Genomic DNA, 25,342 nt, shown 5'->3' on the forward strand with positions numbered 1-25,342 from the left:
AAGTAAAAACTTACCTGGGCATAACCCCGGCACAGATACCTGTAACAAAGATGCCGACGGCCTCTATGCTTAAGCCGGGGATTAGGTCGGTGGTTAAGAGGAAAGAAAGGGATTCTTTCCAGGTAGCCTTAATAAAGGCAGGTAGATCTTGCTCGTTGCAATGCACTTCACTTCACAATAAACACGTCCGCTCAGTTCGACCGCTCGCACGAGAATGATGATGTGGGCGAACAACATTATAAAGCTAACCCTGGAAACTTGTGATTTCAACCGAAAAATGGCGTACATTTTTACCTTTTTTATATTCCTTTTTTTACTTACCTAAAGAAGAAAACTTTTCGCCTCTCTTCACCAAGTTTATCACTTCTATTTATACAATGTTGTACAATACACTTGCCCATGATAAAACGTCTAATTATCGAAATCACAGCGATGCGTACACGTCAAATGCTAGGACACGACTGAGCGCTGGTCTCCAAATCAGGCTCCAAAGTATTTTCACCAAAGTCGCTCTATAAGCCAGTCTAGGTGGACTATGAATACAACACACAATCTCAGATCACAGAAGACAAATTGTTTTATCTTCTGTGCCCAAATCATAGAGGAACGAGGAACGCGGCCGTTGACGTTGTGACGTTGACACTGTTGTCAGTTAAGATTCAAATTTAAATGTTAGTTATCCCAGGGTTATCCTCGTTTTTATTTTTCAGTTACACCTGTTTGAGTTTTTGTGTGCCAAATGAGTTTCCTTAATGAAGTGCTTTCATCGGCAGAAAAAGTTGAGCTTGATGAAACTAATAAAAAAGTACCGGAACTAAAGTCAAGAACAGAAATCATAAAAATTGAGGTTATACGTTACCTCGAAAACGTTTATGTAAAATACAGTGAAAGACCTAAGCAAAATAGAACCCTATTGACTAAAGCACTTGAAATTGAAGAAGAAGTAAAGACATTAAAAAATAATGCAGAACATGCAGCAAAAAAAGAATTGCTAAATTCACAGTATGAACTGGAGAAACATATAACTTCTTTAGAAAGCATTAATTGTGAGTTACATATGGTACTTAATCTGTGCCACATTAATGAATCTTTAATAAATTTTACAGAGTTATTTGATTCAAAAATGTATTTAAACTTGATGAAGTTAATCTGTAATTTAGAAAAATTGGTAAATAATTTTCCCGCTGATGAATACATTGAAGTAATAGATGAGCTGAAATTTATTATTAACACTAAAGAGAATACACTTTTAAATGAACTAAAAAATGTATTTACAGACAATATTAATATAAGTGAAAATGAAGATGAGAAATCTGTTGTTATAAAAATTAAAAAAGATGTCAATAACTTAGAGCAAGCCCTTTTTGCTCTATATTTTAAAAATTCTGTGGTATATCCTTTACATAGTTTTGCCAAATCTTTGTGGAACTATATTTTTGTGCCAGTTGTAGACTGCACTGTTAAAGTAAATATCTGTGAAGATGACAAATATCACATTCTCAAAGTCGTTACAGAGGATGCCACAAAAAAATCTGGATACTTAAAGGTGTTTTCTAATTTGAAAACAGTTTTAGAATACCTTAAAAAGAATTGTAATGTACACATAAATGAAGAATTGACTTCCTTGGGATATATTGGCTCAGAAATTAGGGACGATTTATCAGAACTTATAATAAAAAACTGTCTTCAGAACACTATTCCATCGAATGCAGCGGAACTCCAGAAATATAAAATTGTTATAGAAGATACTAAATCATTAGAAGAGGTATTAAGGGACTGCCATATATTTACTGAAGATACTACATCGATATTTGAATATGCCAATAACGTGGATATATTATTTATCAACAAAAAGTGTAATGAATATCTTGTAACCTCACAGAACATAATGAAAAAAGATTTGCATGATTTGGTTGAAATTGGTACCCCATATAATCCCGATAATCCATTAGGATGCAACATAGATGAGTTTCTACAGTGTACAGTTTCTAAAAATACTATCGAGTTAATCCAATTTACCGAGAAAGTTATTCAGCAAGCCCTCACAGTTTCTGATGTTTGTGGAGATCGCCTTTTCTGTACAGTTCAAAATATATTCAGAAAATATAGCAGTTTTGTTCCCGAATTTCATAGGAAAGTGTTACAAACTATACCACAACAAGTTGCTTTGTTTCACAACAATTGCTTTTATATAACCTTCAAATTAACTGAGTGGAATAAACTATATTCTCCAAGAATGTCGGCAGTTTTAAAAACCGATAACTGTGGATTTAAAGATGAAATATTTCAACTGCAAAAGGTAGCTGCTGAAACCTTTACTTCTTATATGGAAGGACAGCTGAAACAATTAAACGAGATTATGAAGAAATCTGGCTGTGATGATCATACTTTGGACAATCTAAAATTAGTCACGGAAAAAGGCATAAGGCAGCAGGAATTACTGAAAACTGCTTGGCATAAGGTACTGCCATATCCTACATATAATAAAGCTCTTGGCTTAATGTTGAATTCTCTCTGCAACAGTATTATAACTTCTATTGTGAAATTCGAGGATATTTCCTATGATGCAGCAGAACAAATGGTAGAAATAATGAAAACTATTTTTATACGTGGACCTAAACTGTTCACAAATCCCAAAGAGATAAGTCTGTATGTTTCTTCTTGGTGCAAACTGAATGAACTGAATTTTGTACTCGGTGCTAATTTGTTGGATATTAATGATAGATGGGTTGATGGTAAAGGAGCTCTCGCCCTTCAGTTCAAACCTGTGGAGATCAAGCAGCTGATTACAGCACTTTTCCAGAATACCGATAGAAAATCAGCTCTTTTAGCAAAGATCCAAGGGTAGAGTAGATTGGTTTATTGGTATGGAATTTTTATACAATTTATATCTTATACTTCACATAATTCTAGAACTTTCATTAAGTAAAAATAAAAAGTATTTTTCATTGTAATTGAGAACCATTAAAATACTTGTTTTTGTTAACATTTTTCATTGACTTTCCTTATTATACTGAAAATATAGATGTAATTAGTTAAGTATGTACTTTGCCACACTGCTGAATTGAACTTACTGTTTCAAGTATTTTGAAATGTGCCAATAATATATTTAAATTCCAGTCTTATTTTCTTTATACAGGCTGCCCCCTAACAAACGCCATCTGTTATTTATAGTCTGATTTTTTTGAAAAACAAAAATTAAATGGCTCTAAATACACTATAAAGGGAGCCTATTACAGCTTTACTTTTTTTTTTTTTTTTTTAATAACGATAGTCAAGCATTTATTACAGCAAATGTCGACAAAATATTAGTCGATACCGCATTCGGACCCGGCCACTAATTCATGACAAATGTATTTTAACTAATCATCTGTGCCACCGAAAACAAACAATAATACAGCAAAGCAAATAAAACTCAAAATAGAATTTTGTAGTTTTGTAGAAAAGAAACGATACAATAAATATCAATTAAAAGAAGAACAATTCAATTAAATACATTAACCATTATACAAAGTTCAACACGAAATAACATTAATTAAACATAAAACACATTAAACGAAGAACAAACAACTAAGGAAACAAATTGTAGCCATCCTCTATTGCCTGTACTTTTTGAGGAATGTATAGCTTGAATTTGTGCTTTTTCAATACTGCATAGGTATACAGTTAGTTCCCTTTGATGCTCTAATATTATTAGAAATTTCCCGAATGGAAGTTCTTGGGTTTTCTTCAACGTTAAGAACATTGAACTCAATGTTTTCATTGTTAAATCGGCGTGCATCTCGCTTTGGTTTCCTAAAAGCACCACAAATTCTCAATTTTCTTCAAATCTTACAAATCTACATGGTTCTGGAACTTCTCTGCGAGGAAATAGTAAAGTCAGACTCCTGAACCACAATTTTTATTACTCCGAAAGTATACCTGAATCATGTCCGTCAATTAGTTATAATCCATATTTTGCACTGTTGAGCTTATTTCAATAAATAACCTACTGTAAATGATATAGAAAGAGATAATCCGTAAAAAACTGGGACACGAACACTAAAATGACATTTACTGGCTATGTTGTATTATTTTTTGTTTTTCAGGCATACATGATTCGTCAAAATATGTTTGTTGTCAGTTAAGTGATCATGTGCTAATAATGCGGTATTGACTAATATTTTCGTGCTTTTTCTGTAATACATGTTTCACAAAAGTCAACTTAATATACATCGTTGAATTCAGAATAAAAATCTACAATAACATAAAAAAATCTATATTGCTATTTAAAAAAAAAGTTGATTATCGCTTTTCAAAAAAAAAATAATAAATACGCTCATTTTAAAAGCTCTGCTAAATTTTTACATTAATACATTTTTTTTTATTTGATATTAAAAAATGGGGGTAATGTTTTAAAGCAATTTTACGTACATAAAACACAGCCTTAAAAGCAGGTACCCAACAAAGCTTTGTGTTTTCTTTTCTGCGTTGTGGAGTTCTATTGATTCAATATTTAAATAATACTGGAGGAATAATGTTGGATATTTCCAACATTTTGCTGTGAAGCATTTTTGTTTATATTGAATTTTCGATAAATGGTTTAGGTTTCTTTCTTATTTCACATTGTTTCTATGATTGTGCTTGTGTATCTCGGTGTAAAATGGAAAAAAAAATAATTTACCTGAAAATTTAAAATATTCAACTTTATCCAGCCAGTATTTTTTTAAATTTCGCGTCGCTAACAGAATTCCATAATGCAGAAAATAAAATGTGACAAGTTTTGTTGGGAACCCACCTTAAGTCATAAAAAATATTAAAATGTGTTTTGTGACGTCATTAACAGAAAATTTTTGGAATAGTAGTGACGAGTTGCGCGCATCAACTTTGCTGCTTGGCATTTTTATGAGCAATTCCTTCAGTGTTCATCATTATTGCAAAAGAGAAATATCTTCATCTACATAATTAAAAACAATAAATGGTGACGACATTTACTTTCTGCCATACTTTTTTGGTACTTTAGTCTGAATATTGATTTCTAATATTGGAAATAAAAACAACTGTTGTTCTGTAAATCAACATTTTCTATAATAAATTTCTTAATTTCTTCAATTAAACAAGCAATAAATAAACACACTAATGGTATAAAAATTACTGGAGAGTACAGCAATCATTTTCATTGTCTTCAAAGAATAAAAGATCTGGCATATAGTTTCTGCACAACTTAAAATGTTTTAAGTACTCTAAAACCTCAATAAAAATTTAATGTTTGTCATCTATCGCAATTTTTGTCTAATACAAGGCATATCCACAGAGTAGTTTAGGAAAAATTTACGTATTCAGAAAGGTATATCAAACCCAATTTTTTCGATGTACCTTGCACCTCAGTGCACTTTGTGAGCTGAGGGATAAGCTTTCTGATACCTTTATCAAAAAAATATCCCACAGCCTCTCAAGCCCATTGTTCACGGCACTGTGAACCTCATAATCCGGTAGAAAACCTTTTTCCACTGCTAAACACCTTCAGAGAAAAGATGAAAACCAGAAGGTGCCAGGTCAGGGCTGTGAGCGCGATAGTTGATGATATTTCAACCGAATTAATCCAAAAGTTGCTTTGTGGTGTTCACTGTGTAGGGATGTACATTGTCATGCAACGAGCACATTCTCTTCGTTAATATTCCCCTTCAATTGTTCTGTATCACCCTCCATGGTGTTTTGAGAGTTTCACAGTATCGCACAGCATTAATTGTTTCCCCCAGGGGATGAGGAGAATCCCTTTACGGCTCAAAAACAAAGTTGCCATGATTTTTTGGGCTGAATTTTTTCACTGATGATGTAGACGCATAGACGCATATCGCCAACTACAATGATTCTCTTCGTCCCCGGGGTGTAGTGGGCCAACCACGTTTCATCGCCAGTCACAATAGTCAAGGAATTGTTCACCTTCCGGTTCGATTCTGTTGGCTTTGTATTGATTCATGAGCTGTTTTGGTACACACCTCGCACACAATTTTTGATAACCAAGTATTTCAGTAATGATTTCATGCAGAAGAGACCTGGAGAACTGCATCCATCTCGTTCTTCAATCTTCTTCACCATCTCAGGATAGAGGAATGCCCACTTTATACTCAAGACACCCCTCACCTCTCAGCTAGCGCAAATCGGAATAGTAGGACACATTTCAATACGCCACTACAACAACCATTCTCAACTGATTGAGACAAATGAGCGCACGTTCTGCTTCCAACACCTTGGCCTTGAATGCAGTGTTGCTAACTTTGTCGAAAACAAAACCATAAAGCATCAGAGTCTCAGTACTCCTTCTCTGTGGATATACCTCGTATATGTTGACATTTGCAAAATTTGTTTGAATTTTCCCAAAAGTATATTTTTTGAGATACTATTTTTGTATAATCTCAGTACAACCTAGTAAGAAAATCTGGCAATAACACAAAGCTAAAAACAATGAAAATTTATTATTTAGAAATTATATAGCAAATTAAACATTAATATTTCCTATCATATAGAATACTGTTGTTACACCTATCTTAATAATAATAATTCTGCCATATATTATAGGTATAAATTAAATTTAAATATAAAAATTCCATTCACATAATTACGCAACAAGAGAAAGAACAGCAATCGAATCTTTTATATATCGTTTGTGGTGGCACTAAATGGAGATCTTCTTCCTCATCATCGTCACCAGATATACTCATTTCTTCTATACTAAATGTGTCTGTCAGCTCTTGGTGAACTCTAGACTCTTTTCTGGAGAGGGGGAAGAAGTTCACTATATCTTCCTCACTAAAAACAGTGACTGATGATATTTACAAAAGAATTAAAAAGGGGAATCGAAACTAATTGTACAGTTTTTGACAGACAAATTAAAGACTACAAAAATGAAGAGAATAATATCAGGTTCTCTTCATAAAAAATTATCTTAAGCTTGAAATTGAAATTAATCGTACCTGTCATCTGTTTCCCACTGTACAAGTGGCTGATGATCTTTGGCACCGGGAATCGGAAGTCTCTGTATAGGAATCAGTCCAGGTGTAGCATTATATTCTTGGTGCAATCTTCTGGCATGCTCTATCCGGGCTTCAAGCTTTCTCTGCAACTGGCGAGATGTAGAGACTGTAGATGATCTCGGGAGGGATCTGCTACTACCAGCACTTGAAGAATCACTTCCCTAAAACAACCAATTGAATATTTAATATAGGTACGTCATAATTTTTTATTGAATGAATTATTACCCAAATTAAATTGATAATATTTCTTTAAAAGTAGAAATATATCTTAACAAACTAAATTTTAGCCATTATTTTATATTATATGAAATCATAAACTCTTTTCCGAAAATATATTTTTTTTTTGTAGTGGATGAAAAATATTACGAGTACATGTTTCGCGATATTTTAAGTCTTTCAATATAAATTATTCATATTTTAAAGATGGAGAGTACCTGGGCACTCGTTTATCATTCAAATCCCACATTATGTAAGAATTAATCTTGAGCCCAAAATATGATAATTCAGACAAATAAAGCTTTATCCATAGTTGCTTGGTTTGCAAGTTGCAGGCAATTACAAAAATATATATTACAAATTAAATGAAATTTAGTGTCGATTTAAATAAATAAAAGTAAAAATTTATTCAAAATTCCTTGCATTTAATTATTTTGTAAATTCAATAAGTTCTTTTGATTCTGAATTGCATTTCAAAGAAAAAATGTCTCCTCTATTTTATTCCTAACACGAGTAATCTTCGAATTATTTACTTATTTATTTTTGTAGCAAATACAACGTAATAATTAAGAATAAATTAAAACATTAGCTTGTATTTTGTTTTCTGGACTTTTAGTTATTACATTGTATTTAAAATTGTATTTGTAATGAAAAATTCCTATATATTTTTTAGTAAAACAAACAGTTTTAAGATTATTTTCAGTTTATTCAACTGTATGGAAAGTTGATTTCAGACTAAAAATAATACTTCACAAATGATTTGTTTTTTGAACAATATAGAAGAGACCTTTTATCTTTAAAATACCAATACCAATCACATCAACTTATAAAATTTTCAAAATACTCAGTAATTGAAATTCTGAGGGTATATCCTTGTATCTCCATCACTGGTTGATGTAATTGTATGCAAATACCACAAATTTTTATCTTTAGTTATGTCTTTACCTCAAGTTTAATTAATTTACATCAAGTCAAGATATTTACATATTCGTAAGATATCATGGTACTATTTGTTCTCCTTCATTTAAATTCGCCTCTAATTATTAAGGGAAAAAAGTACTCTTGTTTAATTTCAATTATTCAAGTCATTTTAGATAAATTTAGGATTACCTTTGAAGATGCAATTGCAGAATTTCGTAACATCAATCTCTTATAGTTTAGAATGTCACACATTTCGAACAATTTACATAAAACAGGAACTTCAGTTTTGTTGTTAAGAGAAACTTTAATATGTTTTTTTGTAAAGGAAATCTGTGCAGCACAAGAAACTGTAAACATTGAAATACATTTAAAATTTTTACGATAATATGACTTGTAGTACTTATTTTATGGCAACTGTCCAAAATGTGTGACATTTTGATGCAACTGTGATTGATGTTGAGAAATTTATTATTACACTAATTGTAACGTTGTTGTTCCTATATTTTGCACACCACCCAGTCATTATTTTTGGAAATAAAAAAATATTAAATATAAAAGTGAAGTGTCAAAAATTTGTATCAGAATCAAATAAGTGAACATCGTAAATGTGCCGAAATAAACAAACTTTTGTTTGTTTAATTTAACACTATGTACATTTTTACATAGTAGAACAGAACATTTTCTTACGATTACAGTGAAGTCTGTCTCTAATAGCAAAGGAAATATCCAAATGACTGTGCTATATCTGGAGCTTGGTAGAAAAAGGGCCAATGTCCATTGCTTGTCCAATGTTTTAAAAGTATTTCAAGGATCAAAGTCCATACATTGGCCCTTTTTATATTAAACTAAGATGGACTTAGGCCAGTTTAAAATTTAAGTAATTAAGGCTTATAATACTTGTTGACATTGGCCCTTTTTGTGATGCAAATATGTAACATGGGTAGTCCAGGAGACTCATTGGCTGATAAATGTAATTTTTGAACATTGGCCCTTTTTCTACCAAGCTCCAGATATATGATATTAATTATTTTGGTATATCTGTCTTCATGTTGCATGCTTAAGTTTTAAAAATTACATTAGATGCCTCCTCTCTATACAGCTTGCAGCCATACACCCATGTCTATCTTTCTATAAAAGGTAGAACCATCAATCATGTCACTGTAATCACGTAAACTTTCGAAATATGCTTTAGTAATAAAATATATGTTTTAATTTTTACCAGTTTCTTAAACATTTCAAAGCAAAAAATTGGAATTTTCTGTTTTTAAATATACATAGTTAATAATAAATAAAATGCTTCAGTGACAAAAATATATTTGTACACAAAAACGTGTACATATATTTAGATACAAGGCACAAATGCATCAAGGAAAACATATAAGTATCCAAGCTTACATTTGCCGTATAATTCCTAGCATAACTTAATAGAATAATCCACTAGAAAAGTCGATATGACACTGACATTTAAATGCTAGCGAAATGTAAATATCAAGTATTAGAAAGAAAATGTCAGCTCTTTGAACCATACAATTAAAAATTAAGCTACATTTAAACTTTTACACTATAAAACAATTTCAGTAAAAACTTCTTCCAGTTATACTCAATTATTATAAATTACACCCGTTTAAAATTCTAACATTTTTTATATACCTTGGATGAAATCCTTATTTTTATTATTCTATTACTTTTCACTAATATAAGGTAGTGTTTAAAATTTTTTTATCACATCTCATATTGCTAGTACGAGAATGACTTTTATTTACCTACCTCTGCACTGTTTACTTTGATTGGAAATCTAATTTTCAAAAGCTTTTGTGAAAGAAAGTGGTTTTATTTTTGAGAAAATGTCTAATAAAGTGGTAAATTAATTTTTATCTACAAAAGAAAAAAAATGCTCAGAAATCCTTAGGGAATCATAAAGATGAGAGTTATAAAGAAATTATTGCTAATTTATTTAAAAAACTATCATGTAATGGGAGTGAACATGTCTTTTAAGAAACAGTTCCTTGATTCATACCTGGACATTTTTCCTGAAAACTTAGGTGCTGTGAGGAACAAGCATGGCGAGCGTTTTCGCCAAAACCTTCACATTTTTGAAGATAGATAAGAGTTTTTGGGACTAAAGTATGTTAGGAAATTATTGTTGGTCTGTTTTAAGAGATACTGACATAGGAAGTTAAAAAGATGGAGTAAAATTAATCATTTTTATTTTTTCTTGTTACTTAAGCTACTAATTTGATTTTTTTTTATTTAATAAATATTTTCTTAAAGAGACGTGAGAGAATTTTTTCAATATTTATTTCGTACTCAGCTCTCCTAAATCTATAAGAAATGACATATTATGACAAAACTATATAAACCGTGTAAACCAGTATTATTATTATACGGAATTATTCAGATATTTTGAAGATTAATTTGTTTAACAAATTTATAAAGTAGCTACATGTATTTTAATATTTAAACAATATCATTGACAAAATAATATATATATTGATGATAGAAAACGCTATACTTATAAACACTTTTTATGTCTAAAGTTAGTTATGAAAACTATAACATAAATTAGAAGGAATCTATTAAACGATTATTTAACGTATGGTGTGCTTAACTGCTAAAGATACAGAAAAGAAATATAATAACTAGGAACTAGGAGCAAGAAGTTCAAATAAATTAAAAATATATTAAAAACTAATATTTTTAACATACCGTTGGCTTAAAAGTGGGATCCCCATTATGATCTCCGCTATCAATTCCACTATCTTCCATAACGTATGAAAAAATTTTTAATTAATACAACAAAATTTTAAAAGCCTGCTTACATTTTTAAATTAAAGTGAAAACAATATAGTTTAGTTTCAATTTGTAAAATACATGTCTCCAATAATGTTTTTATTAGATTAATGTAAACTTTCACATATGTTCTTTAGTCTGTATGTAAATAAGTCACAATATGTTTCAACTAACTGACTGTGAACATCCCTCCACAGATATGAAAGCTGTTGTAGGAAAAATCAATAAAAAGGTTTGGATATTGGCTACATAAATAACTTGGTTCTTTACTGAGCTATTTAACCAAAATTCAAAAATATCAATATACAAAAAATGCAGAACATATTAACAATGTTGAGGAACATGTAAACAGGTACTGTTAATTTAATAATTAGTATTACTACGGTTGCTAGGAAACAAATAAACACTTATGTGTCACATATTTGTCAAATAAGTCAAATTGAAATTTAACATTTCTCTTTGTATGTGAATTTTTTGGTTTTCGATTAATATTTACAATGCCTCCAGCTACAGCTACAAAGACCAAACAAACTAACTCAAAAACTGGACTAATAAGTACAAAGGTCATTACAGTTTATTTATTTTTTTTGCAAATAATTAAAATGAATCGCTGTACTTGTAAAATATTTGTAACTACAATGGATAATCTTGAACTTTGTATGATTTATATTTAAACTTGTTTTCTGTATAATCATACTAATAAAATTCATTTATTAAGAATGGAAATAGGTAGTTTTAATTGAATTAAAAAAAAAATACCTTTGTGTTGCAGAAACGACCGACCAAATTAAACACTGAAATCACTGATGATTTAGAAGAATGGAAAAGGGCCAAACAACTTTTGAAACCCAAAGATCAGTTGGAACTAGCTGACTTTGTAAGTACCTTTCATTTATTAGTAGATAACCAACACAAACTAAATTACTTGTAAAAGTTTTTTTATCCTCTGCCCAAAAAGCAGAATCATTTTATTTGTTCTCTTGATTTATCTTTATATTGCAGGAATTGAAAGAAATTATCCCTAAAATACTAACACCGACTAATCCACAAATTCCCGACAGTCTTGTAGAATTCAATTATGCTCAAGGTAAATTTTTGCTGTTACCGGCCCCTGGTAATATGGTGGTGGTATACGAGGCTCAGGGTACACTTATTCCTAAAGATTCAGAAGAAGCGAGGCAGCAGCTGATTGAACAGGGCATTGATCGTGAGTTACTTTACATAAAATATGTATGAAAATTGTATTACTCTCACTAAATCACTGTAATAATATAAATAAAACATCTCTAAATTAAAATTTGTTTACTCAAACCAAAAGATGTATATACATGCTTACAGCTGCTGAGCTCGAGATGTCAGAAAACCCTAGTGAGACGGAAATAGTTAATGAAGAATTTAAACTTGATGAAGATGCTCAAGATGCAGTAACAGAGGAGGGAAAAGAGGATGAAGAGGCACAAAAAGATGATGATGAAGAAACTGAAAAGAAGACTGAAAAACCTGATGATGAAGGAGAAGGGGAAGGTGAAGAGGTTGAAGGAGAGGTCAAAGTTGCAGCAAAGCCACAAGCAAAAGGTGGCCGACCAAGGAAACTGACAAATCAGTTTAATTTCTCTGAAAGAGCTGCTCTAACTTACAACAATCCAACTAGAGTAAGTATTTACTTACAGCAGGTGCAACTGGACATGTTAAAGGGTAACAATCATTTTAGCCACAAGAAACACAGACTATCCCACCACCCATGGCAAATTTCTCTGCAAACGTTTTACAGTGGGTCATTTATGATGGATACCAACAAGATTACGAGGCTCAACAACTTGAAAAAGAATTGGAAAGGGAAAGGAAAGAGAAAGACAAAGCACCAGTGAGTCGAATTAAAGTGGCAAAAAAACAATCTGGGAGAACGCAGCTGAGCGAAGCTGTCCAAGGAAAAATGCTTGAATGCTGGAGAGTTCTTGAGCGCATGGTTAATCAGAACACATATGATGATATAGCAAAAGGTAAAAATATTCATAAGTTGTAAAAATAGTCATGGTTATTCATTTAAAGACTACAGATACTGGGACGATCCATCTGATGAGTTCAGGGAAGAGGAAGGTACTCTTTTACCGCTTTGGAAGTTTTCTTATGACAAAACCAAGAAGAACACAGTCACAGATATTGAATGGAATCCGTACTATTATGATCTGTTTGCGGTGTGCTTTGGATTTTGTAAGTATTAGTCAGATCTTAATTTGGTTTTGCCTTTCAGAAATTAAAGATGATGATTCACATTTTTAGTGGATTTCATGAAGCCTATTGCCCAAGGGGCCGTATGCCTCTTTACCTTAAAAAATCCTTCGTTCCCAGACTATATTTGCATGACGGAATCAGCAGTGATGTGTGTTGATACACATCCAAAGTATCCATACATGGTAGTTGTAGGTTTGTACGACGGAAGTGTTTTAGTTTTCAATGTACATGCCACTTGCAAATATTCAGCCTACAGAAGTAATAATGTCACCAACAAACACAGAGGCATAGTGTGGGAGGTACACCCAATTTTTTCATTAGACAAACTATGGTATTATTTGGTTATTTTGTTCAGGTTAAGTGGGCACCAGATTTGCCGGACGGTGAACTTAATTTCTTTTCGGTTGCGGCAGATGGAAAAATAAATAATTGGATTTTAATGCAAAATGACTTAGCCGTTACTACTATCATAACGTTATTCCTAGTTAAGGAACCTGTACCTGGTCCTGATGGAACACTGCTCAGAGCAATAGGTATATGAAACCAAAAATTATTTTTATTCAACAAAATATCTGCCATTTTATGCAGTGTACAGAATGGATTAAATCGCAACACTTTTAAAAAGTGAGAGGCTTGATTTATGTGAAAAGTGGAATATTGGAAATCATTTATCATTACATATTTTGATTTGTTTAGAAGATACAGGGAATTTTTCACTTTTTGTCCTTTTTCTGGTGAAAATATTTGATTTAATATTTTTTCTTGTAAATTTTTGCATAAAACAAGTGACATATGATGTTTTTCTGTAACTTTTGGTTTTGCAATTATACCCAAACTTATACAGGGTGTTGTTAAAGTCCGTCAGGAAACTCCGGGAGGTGATTCTACGGATTAAAATAGTAACACTATGTAATGAAAATTTTTTTCGAATTGTCAATTGTTTGCAAGTTACAGCTTGTCAAAATTTATTTTTTTTTAATTTTTCTAATTAAATAACTTATTTAATTCAAGTTCGATTAGTCTCTCATTTGACATACCCACTAAATAGATGAACCAGTCAGAGAAAAGTTTCATTATGTGCCGCCAGAGGGCACTTTACCTAGAACTCAAAATTTGTTTTGTTCATAACTTTTTTCTATTGCTAACATATTAATTGTGATTTCCTGGTAAACGATTACATTTATCGGCTTGAACAAAGAGTACATTATAAAAAAATTGGCAAGCTATAACTTTTGACAATTCATTACATACTGCTAATATTTTAATCTGTAGAATCACCTCCCAGAGTTTCCTGAAAGACAAAATTTCTTTCGAACATCCATTTTTTGGTGAAAATCACATTTTAACAGCACCATTATACACAATTTAACTTTACATACAATTTTCAAACCGATCAAATAATAATATATAATAATAATAATAACAATAATAATAAACTTTGTCACATTAAAGTAAAAATTATTTTGACAGAACCATGTATACAGGGTGTATCTAAATAACACCGAAAAAATTCAAGGGGCGATTCTCCGATGAAAATTAATAGGGGTCTTTGGTATAAAATTTTTTGAAAAAACCCTCCCCTGAAAAGTTACGCCCCTCCTAAAATTACAAAAAAAAATTGTTTTTCTTTTTTATCTTCCATGTACATCAAGCTAAAGAAACCAAACTTGGTGAACATTATCTGTCAATAAAACTACACTTTTTGAAATTTTTTCAACCCTGAACTATTTTTGTAAGGGGTTGAAATAATCAATCCCTATGACATTTTCGGCAAAATACACTCGCGTTAAACTGCTCATCTTTTTAAAAATACATTACAATACATTTATTTTTTTTGTCATAAATCCTTAACTTTTCGAAGAAACTTGAAGAGATCAAAAAGTTAGTAAATGAATGGGGTTTATTAGACATATTTTTTAAAAGGAAAAAATTTAATCGAAAAAAAAATTATAAGAAAAAATGTCATAGGGGTTGATTATTTCAACCCCTTACAAAAATAGTTCAGGGTTGAAAAAATTTCAAAAAGTGTAGTTTTATTGACATATAATGTTCACCAAGTTTGGTTTCTTTAGCTTGATGTACATGGAAGATAAAAAAGAAAAACAATTTCTTTTTGTAATTTTAGGAGGGGCGTCTTTTCAGGGGAGGGTTTTTTCAAAAAATTTTATACCAAAGACCCCTATTAATTTTCATCGGAGAATCGCCTCTTGAATTTTTTCGGTGTTATTTAGATACACCCTGTATAATTTATCAAGTATAACATTACATTCGGTCTCTATGTCATAAGAAGACTTATCAGAAATTAAAAGGGAAGTATCGTCTGGATATATATTTTAAAATGAATATTAGAAGCAGTGGTGGTTATGTCATTAATATACAACAGGAACAAATAGGATCCAACACGGAACCCTGTGGTACACCCAAGGTTATAGTCTGTGTTCTAGAATTTATGTGTTGAACACTGGAAGAATCTTTATGTTTAAGACTAACATATTGACTCCGGTTCTTCAAAAATGAACGTATCCAATCTAATGAAATTCCACGTGATCAATAAATTGATAATTTTTTAAATAGTATACTGTGGTCAAATCCCTGCTAAGGTCACAAAAGATCCCATCAGGGCATTCTCCCGCCTCCATAGACTAGAACTAGCACAGCCTCATAAAATGAATGAATGGCACTACTAGTTGATTTTTCCAATTGAAAGCCATGTTGATGTTCTTTTTTGCTAATTCATAAAAGATATGTCTGTTCAAAACGGAATATTCAAAATTTTTTAAAACAGTGATGAAACCGATATTGGTCTGTAATTATTTAAAGAAAAGGGATCGCCTTTTTTATAAACGGGCGTGACTTTCCCAAGTTTCATGTTTGATGGCAAACAGCCGCTTTCAAACGATAAGTTTATTAAAAAAAAACCAAAGGTTTTATAATGCTGGGACATAATTTTTTAAATACATGTAGCGGGATATCATCTGGAGCAGTGGACCACTTGTTTTGTGATGATGCTTGCTAGAACGTATATAGATTCATATTTAGTTGCCTAAGCATTTTTTTAGACTTGACTTCTTAAGAATATTGTTGCAAGAGCAAAATTATCTTATTCTTACATACAACAGAAAAAGGAAATAAAGCTGATGATTTTATAAGTTTGTCCTAAAGATTAAATTTGAAAATGTTATGAATTAGCTGCAAAATATATGTATTTGAATAATCATCTCAATATCTTGGTGGATTAGTCTTGCCACCTTCTTGCATTACAAATCATTTTTTAATACACACGTCTCGAAAAAACTTGTTTATGTAAATATATTATATACATCATTTGCAAGGAAATTTTATGCAGATTTACACAAATAAAAATTATTCAGTTCATAAAAAAAATTACACAAATTGAAACACTCTATATCATTTATTATATTGAGATGCGGTTTTTGTCATTAAACTTTTCTAAAAAATCGAGCCTGTACATCTTATCAACTGTTTATCTCCTCAGGTAATATGAAAAACTCCCTAAGTGTCGAATTTGGCTCATCTTGTACGTCACTCTTGATCATTTTTAGGTTGTGCTAGTTGTGTAAAACTTCATCCAAAAAATCCAATAATATATTTAGTTGGGACAGAAGAAGGACTGATTTATAAGTGTAGTACACAATACAGTTCCATGTATTTACTAACATATCACGCTCACCAAATGCCAGTGTATAGGATTGATTTTAATATTTATAATACAGATATATTTATTTCTGGTAGTGGAGATTGGAGGATAAAAGTCTGGGAAGATAATCGACTGTAAGTACATAATGGTTTTAAAGCTTTCACTGCTCAGGCTGTTATCTAAGGCACCATGGTTTTTCGGGTTTTTGTGCCAAGACCTATGTAACTGATTGTCTTCAGTTACAGACTTACGTGGCACTTTCTTAGCCTTAACTCAACTTTGACCTACGCTTGTTGTTCTCGGACTAGACTCTATGAGGGCAAACCCGCAATCTAGGGTTCTAGCCCATTCTGATATTGACTTCGGTTCTTGTTTGTTGGAAGGTTGCTACAGACAAAATTGCTCCTCAAACAATAGTGATCCTCTGAAATATTCCATACAGGCCTCTGCAACTGGTCTCAAACCAATGATTCTAAACATTTCGCCATTCAAAGCGCATTATAAGTCTGTAACTGACTGCAACCAGGTACATAGGCCACAGCATATATTGTACCTTAAATGACTGTAAGTAGAAAATCATGCTTAAATTCTGTTTCAATAAAGCCTTTAGATCGGCAGATTGACAAATGTCATTTTGTTTTTGACATTTTTAGATATTCATACATATTTACATAATCAAAATTTAATTGTTTCCAATATTTCAACTTCAAATATACAAAATAATATATTTCAAGGTCATAATAGGGATTTTGCCCTAAAATGGTGGTTGACTGCGATACTTTATCAATGTAGGGACTTTATGTTTCAATGTAACCATGCCATCTATATAATTTTTAGTGAACCTTTGTTTGTGTTCGATGTTGGAGATAGGGTAGGAGATGTTAAATGGGCGCCATATTCATCGACAGTTTTTGCTGCCGTCACGACAGAAGGAAAAGTATACGTTTTTGATTTAAATGTAAATAAATATAAACCAATTTGCATCCAAGCAGTAGTGTCCAGAAGAAGAAATAAACTGACAAGAATCACATTCAATCCTAAACTGCCTATAATAATTGTCGGAGATGATAAGTAAGAAGTTTAATTTATTTCAACATTTTTTAAATATTTCTTATTTTAGAGGGTGCGTTACCACTTTAAAATTATCCCCAAATCTCAGGATACCATGCAAGGCACCCAAAAAACAGCAGCATTTAGACCAATGGACTCTACAATGCATGAAGCTGGACAAATTGTTATCATTAGTTAGAGAACCCGTGACATTAAATCTTCCTGAAGATACGGCAGGATCGGAAGATTCATAAAACCAGTATATTTTTATGATTTTATTAACACTGAATAAACTTTACATATACATATTTTTTAAAGGATTAGTGAGAATTTTAAATACATAAGCAATTTGGCACATTTTATCTATGTAAGAAATTTTTTTAGAACTTATTTACATTGAGCAAAATATTTCTGGAATATATTTACAATAAGCAATGTTAAAATTACCAAATAAATGTCTTTTATACATACAGTTGTCTTATCTTAGTACCTAGAACATCAAATCAATATATAGTTTAAAAAATATATGGATAGTTCCAGTATTACAAAGTAATCAAATACTTTTTCTGTTTTCTATCGTCCTACATGATTTTTATAGAATTTATGTAATTTACTAATTCAAAAAAAAAAGGTTTTATAAACTATACAAAGATAAAATTCAAAAATAACTTACAAATGTATAATGTGGAAGTTGTTTCATTATTATACACAATTTAAATTACGATAAAAATCGACCACAAATACAAATTTTTTTTCTCTAAAATATTAAACATACTGTAAGGTATTCCAATGATTGCCTACTTGAATCATACTGAAGTCTTATTCTTTTCTGAACAGTCTATTTTTTATTTGCCATCTCTGTTATTAAATGAGATACACTGTTGCATTAAAATATGCCAGTTTATATAAGTTTTGCACTTAGCGCATACTCGGTATATCTTGTACTGTCGATTCGATTACTAATGGATGGCAATAATCTCAGTGCACATTAAATATAAAAGTGCAAATAAGTTGACAATGGTATTAGAAACGATCAACTACTACACTGGTCTCCCTTGATGACATTGAAAACATGGTCAGAAAAAAAATAATAAACAACATTGATCAAAGAAAGATCAATAGATATTACATACTACATATTACATTACATACTTGAAACTAGATGGTTTCAGGTATATCAGTGATGTAAAGCCATTATTAGAACTATCTTTGTTACTGATATTATTTTTATGTCATGCTTTCATAGTGCCCGAGAAATTGCAGGTCACTCTTTGCCAGTGTGACCTTGTTGGAGACTTAGGCATTAAATAACCATGACCATTCGCAGATGTAGATCTCTGTAGTTAAGACATCAAAAAGAGATTTTCATCCAAGGATTTTTTTAAGTGGTCAATCTGTACTTGCCTGCCATTCATCATCATTCTCCCCTATGGTATACTGAAGAGGACTAGTATGTCTGACACTGGTCTATGTCTAGTGAATTTGGCTAACCAATTATCCTGACTACTAGATATTGGCATAGTTCAATGTTGGTCAAGATATGTACCCCGCAGAGTAGACGTTTCCCACAATATCATCAGTTAAATTTGTCTGTTTTAATTTGACTATGAACCTCAATTGATAACACAGATGAAGTGAATAAGGAAGAAAATTGTTCAGAAAAGACAGGACCACAGATTAGTTATTCATTATTTTAACTGACCCATTCTACAGGGTGTTTCAAATTCCAAAAGAAAAAAACTTATTTTATGTATATTTGTACTGAATATTTTAATAACAACAAAAAATTTCTATATTAGTATAGCTACTAAGAAATAAACCGTAATTTAAAAGAAAAATTAGACTTCGCAAAATAATTTGAAATTGGAGTTATTTTTAATGTAGGGGTAAACGAAAAAAAAAAATTTTAAAAATTCGTTTCAGATTCAAACTTGGTTCAATCATTATTTCAGGCAAAAAGAAATAATATTTTCCAAATTTAGCAGGTCTCAAATGAAGCGTTTTTTGAAAACCTATAAGTATAAACAAAAGCAAAAACTCCTGTTGGAGAGCGCTGTTTAATACACCCTATTTTACTTTCTCTAAGAAAATTCCCTTGGAATTTTTTAAACAGAAGAGTAATCAAATCAAATTCAGTCCCAATTCAATCATAGTGAAATAAAATTGCATACAGTGTAGACTTTAAAACATCATTATATTCAAGGAAATTGTAACTTACTAACATCAGGATACTCAGGATTCTCAACAGCACCTTTACCGTATTTTAATTCTAAGAAATCACGGATATTATTAGGACTTGGCACATTACGACCAGCAAACTCTATACTAGACATTGGATGTAGGAAGTTATCAGGAAATTCCATCCTTTTATGACTAGTAAACCAAGAGTCTTTCGTCATTGTTCCATTTTTAGAATAAAATGGGAAAAGGTTTACATGTATTCTGTTAATTTTACTGAAGTGCACACGGTAAAAATTACCTTCGGTAGCTTTTTCCCATAGGAAACCCTTTGAATCTACCACAGGTTTGTCTTTGGCTTTTTTTAACCATGTGCACCTTGACAAGTCCTCGCGGATAAAACCAATATCTACGTTATGATCCCAAGGCAGTATATCCCCACTTCGCATTGCTCCCAATAGACTGCCTGCCTCCAACCAATAACGTACTCCGGCTTCATCTAAATTGTTGAAAATGTGTTTTGCAGTTTTCCTTAAATTTGCCAAACAGCAAGGAGGTGTCCACTTCTTCTCGAATAAATAGGAAGGCATTGATTCTAATACTGTTCCAAAACATCTTGGAGTATCCTTAGAACATCCATACCACTCGGTAGATCCTGTTTCACGAACAACCTGTTTTATTCCAAATAACTCATAAAATTTCCTCAGCCTTTGTGTAACAGCCTGTTTTTGTTTCCATTGAGCATGATGAGAACGTAAAACTGGTTTACCATCGTGAAAAGATAATCCATTTACTATATGAACCTGAAAAGATGTCCATTATTCAAGAAATTTCTTTTCTACAATTTTGAGATTGTACTTAAATACAAAATGAATAGAAATATTTGAACTTACCTTTAACTTAGAAACCGTTGTCTGAATGTATAAGGACTCAGGAAATGGTGCAATGAAAGCATTTGGTAGCTTCCTAAGAGAGTCAGTTTCCATTAAGAGAACATGCTTTCCTGACACTCCATCACACTCTAAACTTTTTGCCGAGTTGTACTTAAGCATCCACTCACGAATGTTTATGTTAATTTTTAAACAAATTATACTTTTCCTCTGGTTTCTCACAGGTGCCACAACCATACCTCCTTGTCTTTTACTAATTTCGTTAATCAATACTTGCAAACTCTGTCTAGAAGTTAATCTGGTGGAATCAGGTACAAACAACACATACTTTGTTTTAATCTGAGCAATAGGGTAGCGATCCATGAAAGAGCTTTTTAAACTCGGAGACAAATTTATAAACTTTACATTTGGCAGCGAATTATTTGTTAACATTATGTCTAAAGGGGGGTAAGGAAGTTCATCGTACAATATAAATAAATGCATGGTAGGAAAAATATTTAAAAACGAATGAGCTGTTAACGTTACATCATTTTCGTACAACTCAAAGTCTCTAATTACCACTGTGACAATTTTACCCAAATGCTTTGTAGGCGATTTAGTAACCGTTCTTGCAGTTGGCATAGTTTCAGTCTTAAAGGTAACAAATAAACGGAAAACGAAATAATATAACAAAACAACTTTAATTAGTATGACAAATAAAAGTAAAAAATGTATAGATATCAATTTAAACCGCATATCAAAACAAAAAGAAAATAAAACTTACGAGAAAATAAAAATAATATCCAACGTCCCGGATCTTGGCTGTAAACTAGCATTATCCATTTCTTTAAAATCAAGGTAACATGTCACATTACTGTTTTATATTTCATTGCTTTTACAAATTACAAATAAAAATGTAATGTAAAAATTTTGACTTTAACACCTAACACCTAACCTTAAAATTGTTGACAATTCAAATTGACAAATGACAATTGACATTACAGAACAGGGAAAGAAGATAAAAACGAAAATAAATCAAGCCAAGGGCTATTTCTAAGGTATGTTCATATTGCAGGGTATTACGTCATTATGGACATTGCATTGCTTAGATTTTTGCACTGGTGGATATGTTATATAGGACAAGAACAAGAGTTTCGTTCAATCGTACACTAATACATATATGTATATGATCTGCACACTACCAATAGTTCCCTTGTGTATGCAATATGCATCTAATTGTTAACATTTCCAACAGTATTAGGAGATGTGAGGTAGTCCACGACCAGGGGATAGTACATTTAATATCGTCAGATCTAAGAAGACTTAAAAGTAGGAAAATCGTTACTTAAACTGTTATAATGTGGTAATAAAATATGTAATAAATAATAACGATATAAATGCGTAATTTGTTACATCTGAGGGCATCACTTGCAATGTACCCGGGATTCTGACCTGATGGCCAACAAACGGTATTAACATCTAAATGCTCTAGATATGGCTCTTTTTGTCCTTTCATCAATTGGAATTAAAAAAGGACAAAATATATCTACATATAAAAACTCAAAAATAAAGAATTTGAAAAAAATGGGAAATACTCGCACATAATCACTACCTAACTAAAAATATTTCTGTAAAAAATATTAAATTTTGTTTGGAAATGCCTGAAATTAAATTTAACTCAAATTTAATTATTTTTTTCTATTTGTAACAAAGCGCTGACAATGCATAATCAATTTTATTTTTTATTCATAATTTTTATTCATAGAAAACATTGTCACCTAATTCAAAAAAAGTTTAACGCCTCAAAACTTTCAATAAGACATATTCTCCACTACCAGTAAAACCAGTAGAAAATAAACAAGTAGGGTAGGTTTTAAATAATTAAAATTGAAATAATGAAATTTGTTTTTATTTGAAAGATACATTTTAATGTGCCATTTTGACATATAATTAGACATAAATACATACGTAATTATAATTTTAATATTAATTTACACCATTAAGCTAAAAATACTTGTCAGCCTCTTTTTCGGTATACCTGATTGGTAACACTTTAAAAATCTTATTAATATGACCATCAATTGCATTTGTGAAAAATAAGAAGTTGACGAAAAGAGACTACCATGTGTTTTCAGGTTAACATTGTTTAAAGAATCATTTTATTGCAACAAATAAAATCTTACAAAAAAAATAAAACTTAGAAATTTTCTGCTTGAAAAGTACAAGGTTTTCATTCAGCTGTATTAAAAGATTTTGAATAAAACAAAAAAATTATACAAATAAAGTTTTAAGAATATTTTGGATTCATTAAAATAAACAAATAAATGTCAGAGTGCATAAACAAAGCCAATTTCAATTTTTGGATGGAATGCCCGGCATCTGTATAGTTTTATATATTTAGATAAATTGCTTTCATTGTTATTTCTTAGCAAGATTATAATGCTATAAAGTTATGATAGATATATCTCTAATAATAACGGCGATATAACTAATAGAATGTGTATATATACAAATAACAATGAACAAAGATTTGGTCACCTATCCATATCTCTATTATTATTGATAAATTATCTAACTTTATCACTGTAATCTAAAGAAAGTCATTTTAAGGGGGGCATTCTTGAGTAATAAAGTCAATCTTGCAACTTCACTCCACTATATATATATACCTATGAAGGGGTCGCTGCCCCACGGTGTGCAGGAAGCAAATTTTATTCAAACGAAAATGTCGAGAAAAACTGCTTATACAGGGGGCTTGCTACTTATAAATATATGCAGAATCAATAGTTTTTAAAATCTGATTAGATCATTTTAAGCTTTTTTTGGAAAAAATGTAAAAACATAATAACAGTGATAATTCATCGTATGAGAATAATATAAAAATTATATATATGGGTAAATATGTTAGTATATAATATAATATGTGTATAACTAGGCACACACATACTCACTTACCCACCCATATACATACATATTATTATATATAAATGTTTACTTAAGCAAATAGTTAATGGAAAAATTTAAATAAATACATGTATGAAAATCATAATTCCGTGTAAACCTTTAGTAGTAATTATTGAACATAATTGTAAATTTAATAAACTTATTTTTTTCAAGTTTATATACTTATACATAAGACATATATACATAAGAATAAGATATATAAAACATATAACACTGTATTACTATTTTTGTTTGAAAAACTTAAATATTTAAAGATTAAAAAGATACAACTGCTTTTTTCTATTTTGGTGAATATGCTGGATTATTTATTGATTTAACTTTTCTTCTATTCCAATGTTTCAAAAATTCCATATGAATAGATTCTCCTGCCTGCTTAGACCAGATACCAAGTCCATCTCCATTTAGATAATTCCAGGCACTGCGTAAGATGCTCTAGTGTTACACGAACTTTTAAGGTTTTTGAAAGTTCGGTAGATTCAAAAATTGTTTTCAATTCTTTGATTATTTTTCCAGATTATCGCCCTTCTTTGTAGAAAAACAGCTATTTACTATTTTATTCATAATTTTAAGTGTGTTAATAAATGGAACCAAACTTAAAATTCCCACGTTACTATATGTACATATATAGAAGGATCATCTAATTTATCCACGTTTTCCAAAAGAGTATGACAGGAATTCCCTTCAAATGTTTCACCATGATAACTTCTTAAGCTTCTTTGGCCAAATAAGTGCCTTTTCTCTACCAAGGATTGGAACTAATCCGTCCCAAAATAAGTGGTTGACGAATCCTTGCATGCAATTCTGGAATGATGCACTTTTTTATCACACAAACATCATCATTTTCTTCTAACAATGGTAAATTTATAGTGCTATGGCACTCTTTAGCTCTTTTTAAAAGTGCATGTTTATTAAATTTACAATTTTATATTCAATAATTACTACTAAAGGTTTACACTGAATTATGATTTTCATACATGTGTTTATTTAATTTTTTCCAACTACTTGCTTATGTAAACATGTATATATAATAATATGTATGTATATGGGTGGGTAAGTGAGTATGTGTGTGCCTAGTTATACACATATTATATTATATACTAACATATTTACCCATATATATAATTTTTATATTATTCTCATATGATGAATTATCACTGTTATTATGTTTTTACATTTTTTCCAAAAAAAGCTTAAAATGATCTAATCAGATTTTAAAAACTATTGATTCTGCATATATTTATAAGTAGCAAACCCCCTGCATAAGCAGTTTTTCTCAACATTTTCGTTTGAATAAAATTTGCTTCCTGCACACCGTGGGCCCTCCGAAAATCACTAGAAAACGAGTCCAGTGATACAATATTTGGAAGGTATTATGTATTATTATCTTTACAGTGACATGACAGGTACTTTTTAACTTCAACAATTTAAGAAAAAACTAATCTCCACAAATT

At 30.9% G+C, this 25,342-nt stretch overlaps 4 protein-coding genes across 4 annotated transcripts; 2 read left to right on the forward strand and 2 right to left on the reverse strand.

The window, feature by feature from the left end:
* Positions 1–680: 680 nt before the first annotated feature.
* LOC108907061 (centromere/kinetochore protein zw10 homolog) lies at positions 681–2,986 on the forward strand. Its single transcript, XM_018710577.1, has one exon. It carries the CDS (start codon positions 740–742, stop codon positions 2,846–2,848), a length of 2,109 nt encoding a protein of 702 aa, XP_018566093.1. The 5' UTR covers positions 681–739; the 3' UTR covers positions 2,849–2,986.
* A 3,515-nt stretch (positions 2,987–6,501) lies between these two features.
* Positions 6,502–11,105, reverse strand: LOC108907065. The gene is made up of 3 exons (XM_018710582.2): positions 10,857–11,105; positions 6,954–7,174; positions 6,502–6,789 (listed from the first exon to the last, which is right to left on the reverse strand). The coding sequence occupies exons 1-3, from the start codon at positions 10,914–10,916 to the stop codon at positions 6,591–6,593; spliced, it is 480 nt and encodes a 159-aa protein (XP_018566098.1). The 5' UTR covers positions 10,917–11,105; the 3' UTR covers positions 6,502–6,590.
* LOC108907055 (dynein intermediate chain 2, ciliary) lies at positions 11,101–18,486 on the forward strand. The gene is made up of 11 exons (XM_018710571.1): positions 11,101–11,172; positions 11,713–11,817; positions 11,943–12,147; positions 12,279–12,592; positions 12,652–12,940; positions 12,990–13,151; positions 13,221–13,471; positions 13,528–13,705; positions 16,736–16,964; positions 17,668–17,901; positions 17,951–18,486. Exons 1-11 carry the CDS (start codon positions 11,101–11,103, stop codon positions 18,132–18,134), a joined length of 2,223 nt encoding a protein of 740 aa, XP_018566087.1. The 3' UTR covers positions 18,135–18,486.
* Positions 18,487–19,952: 1,466 nt separating this feature from the next.
* LOC108907056 (fukutin-related protein) lies at positions 19,953–21,683 on the reverse strand. Its single transcript, XM_018710572.1, has 2 exons — positions 20,952–21,683; positions 19,953–20,861 (listed from the first exon to the last, which is right to left on the reverse strand). The coding sequence occupies exons 1-2, from the start codon at positions 21,681–21,683 to the stop codon at positions 20,079–20,081; spliced, it is 1,515 nt and encodes a 504-aa protein (XP_018566088.1). The 3' UTR covers positions 19,953–20,078.
* Between the last annotated feature and the right edge of the window lie 3,659 nt (positions 21,684–25,342).

The sequence above is a fragment of the Anoplophora glabripennis genome, unplaced genomic scaffold (genome assembly GCF_000390285.2).
Source record: "Anoplophora glabripennis isolate ALB-LARVAE unplaced genomic scaffold, Agla_2.0 scaffold218, whole genome shotgun sequence".
NCBI classification, from domain to species: Eukaryota; Metazoa; Arthropoda; class Insecta; order Coleoptera; family Cerambycidae; genus Anoplophora; species Anoplophora glabripennis.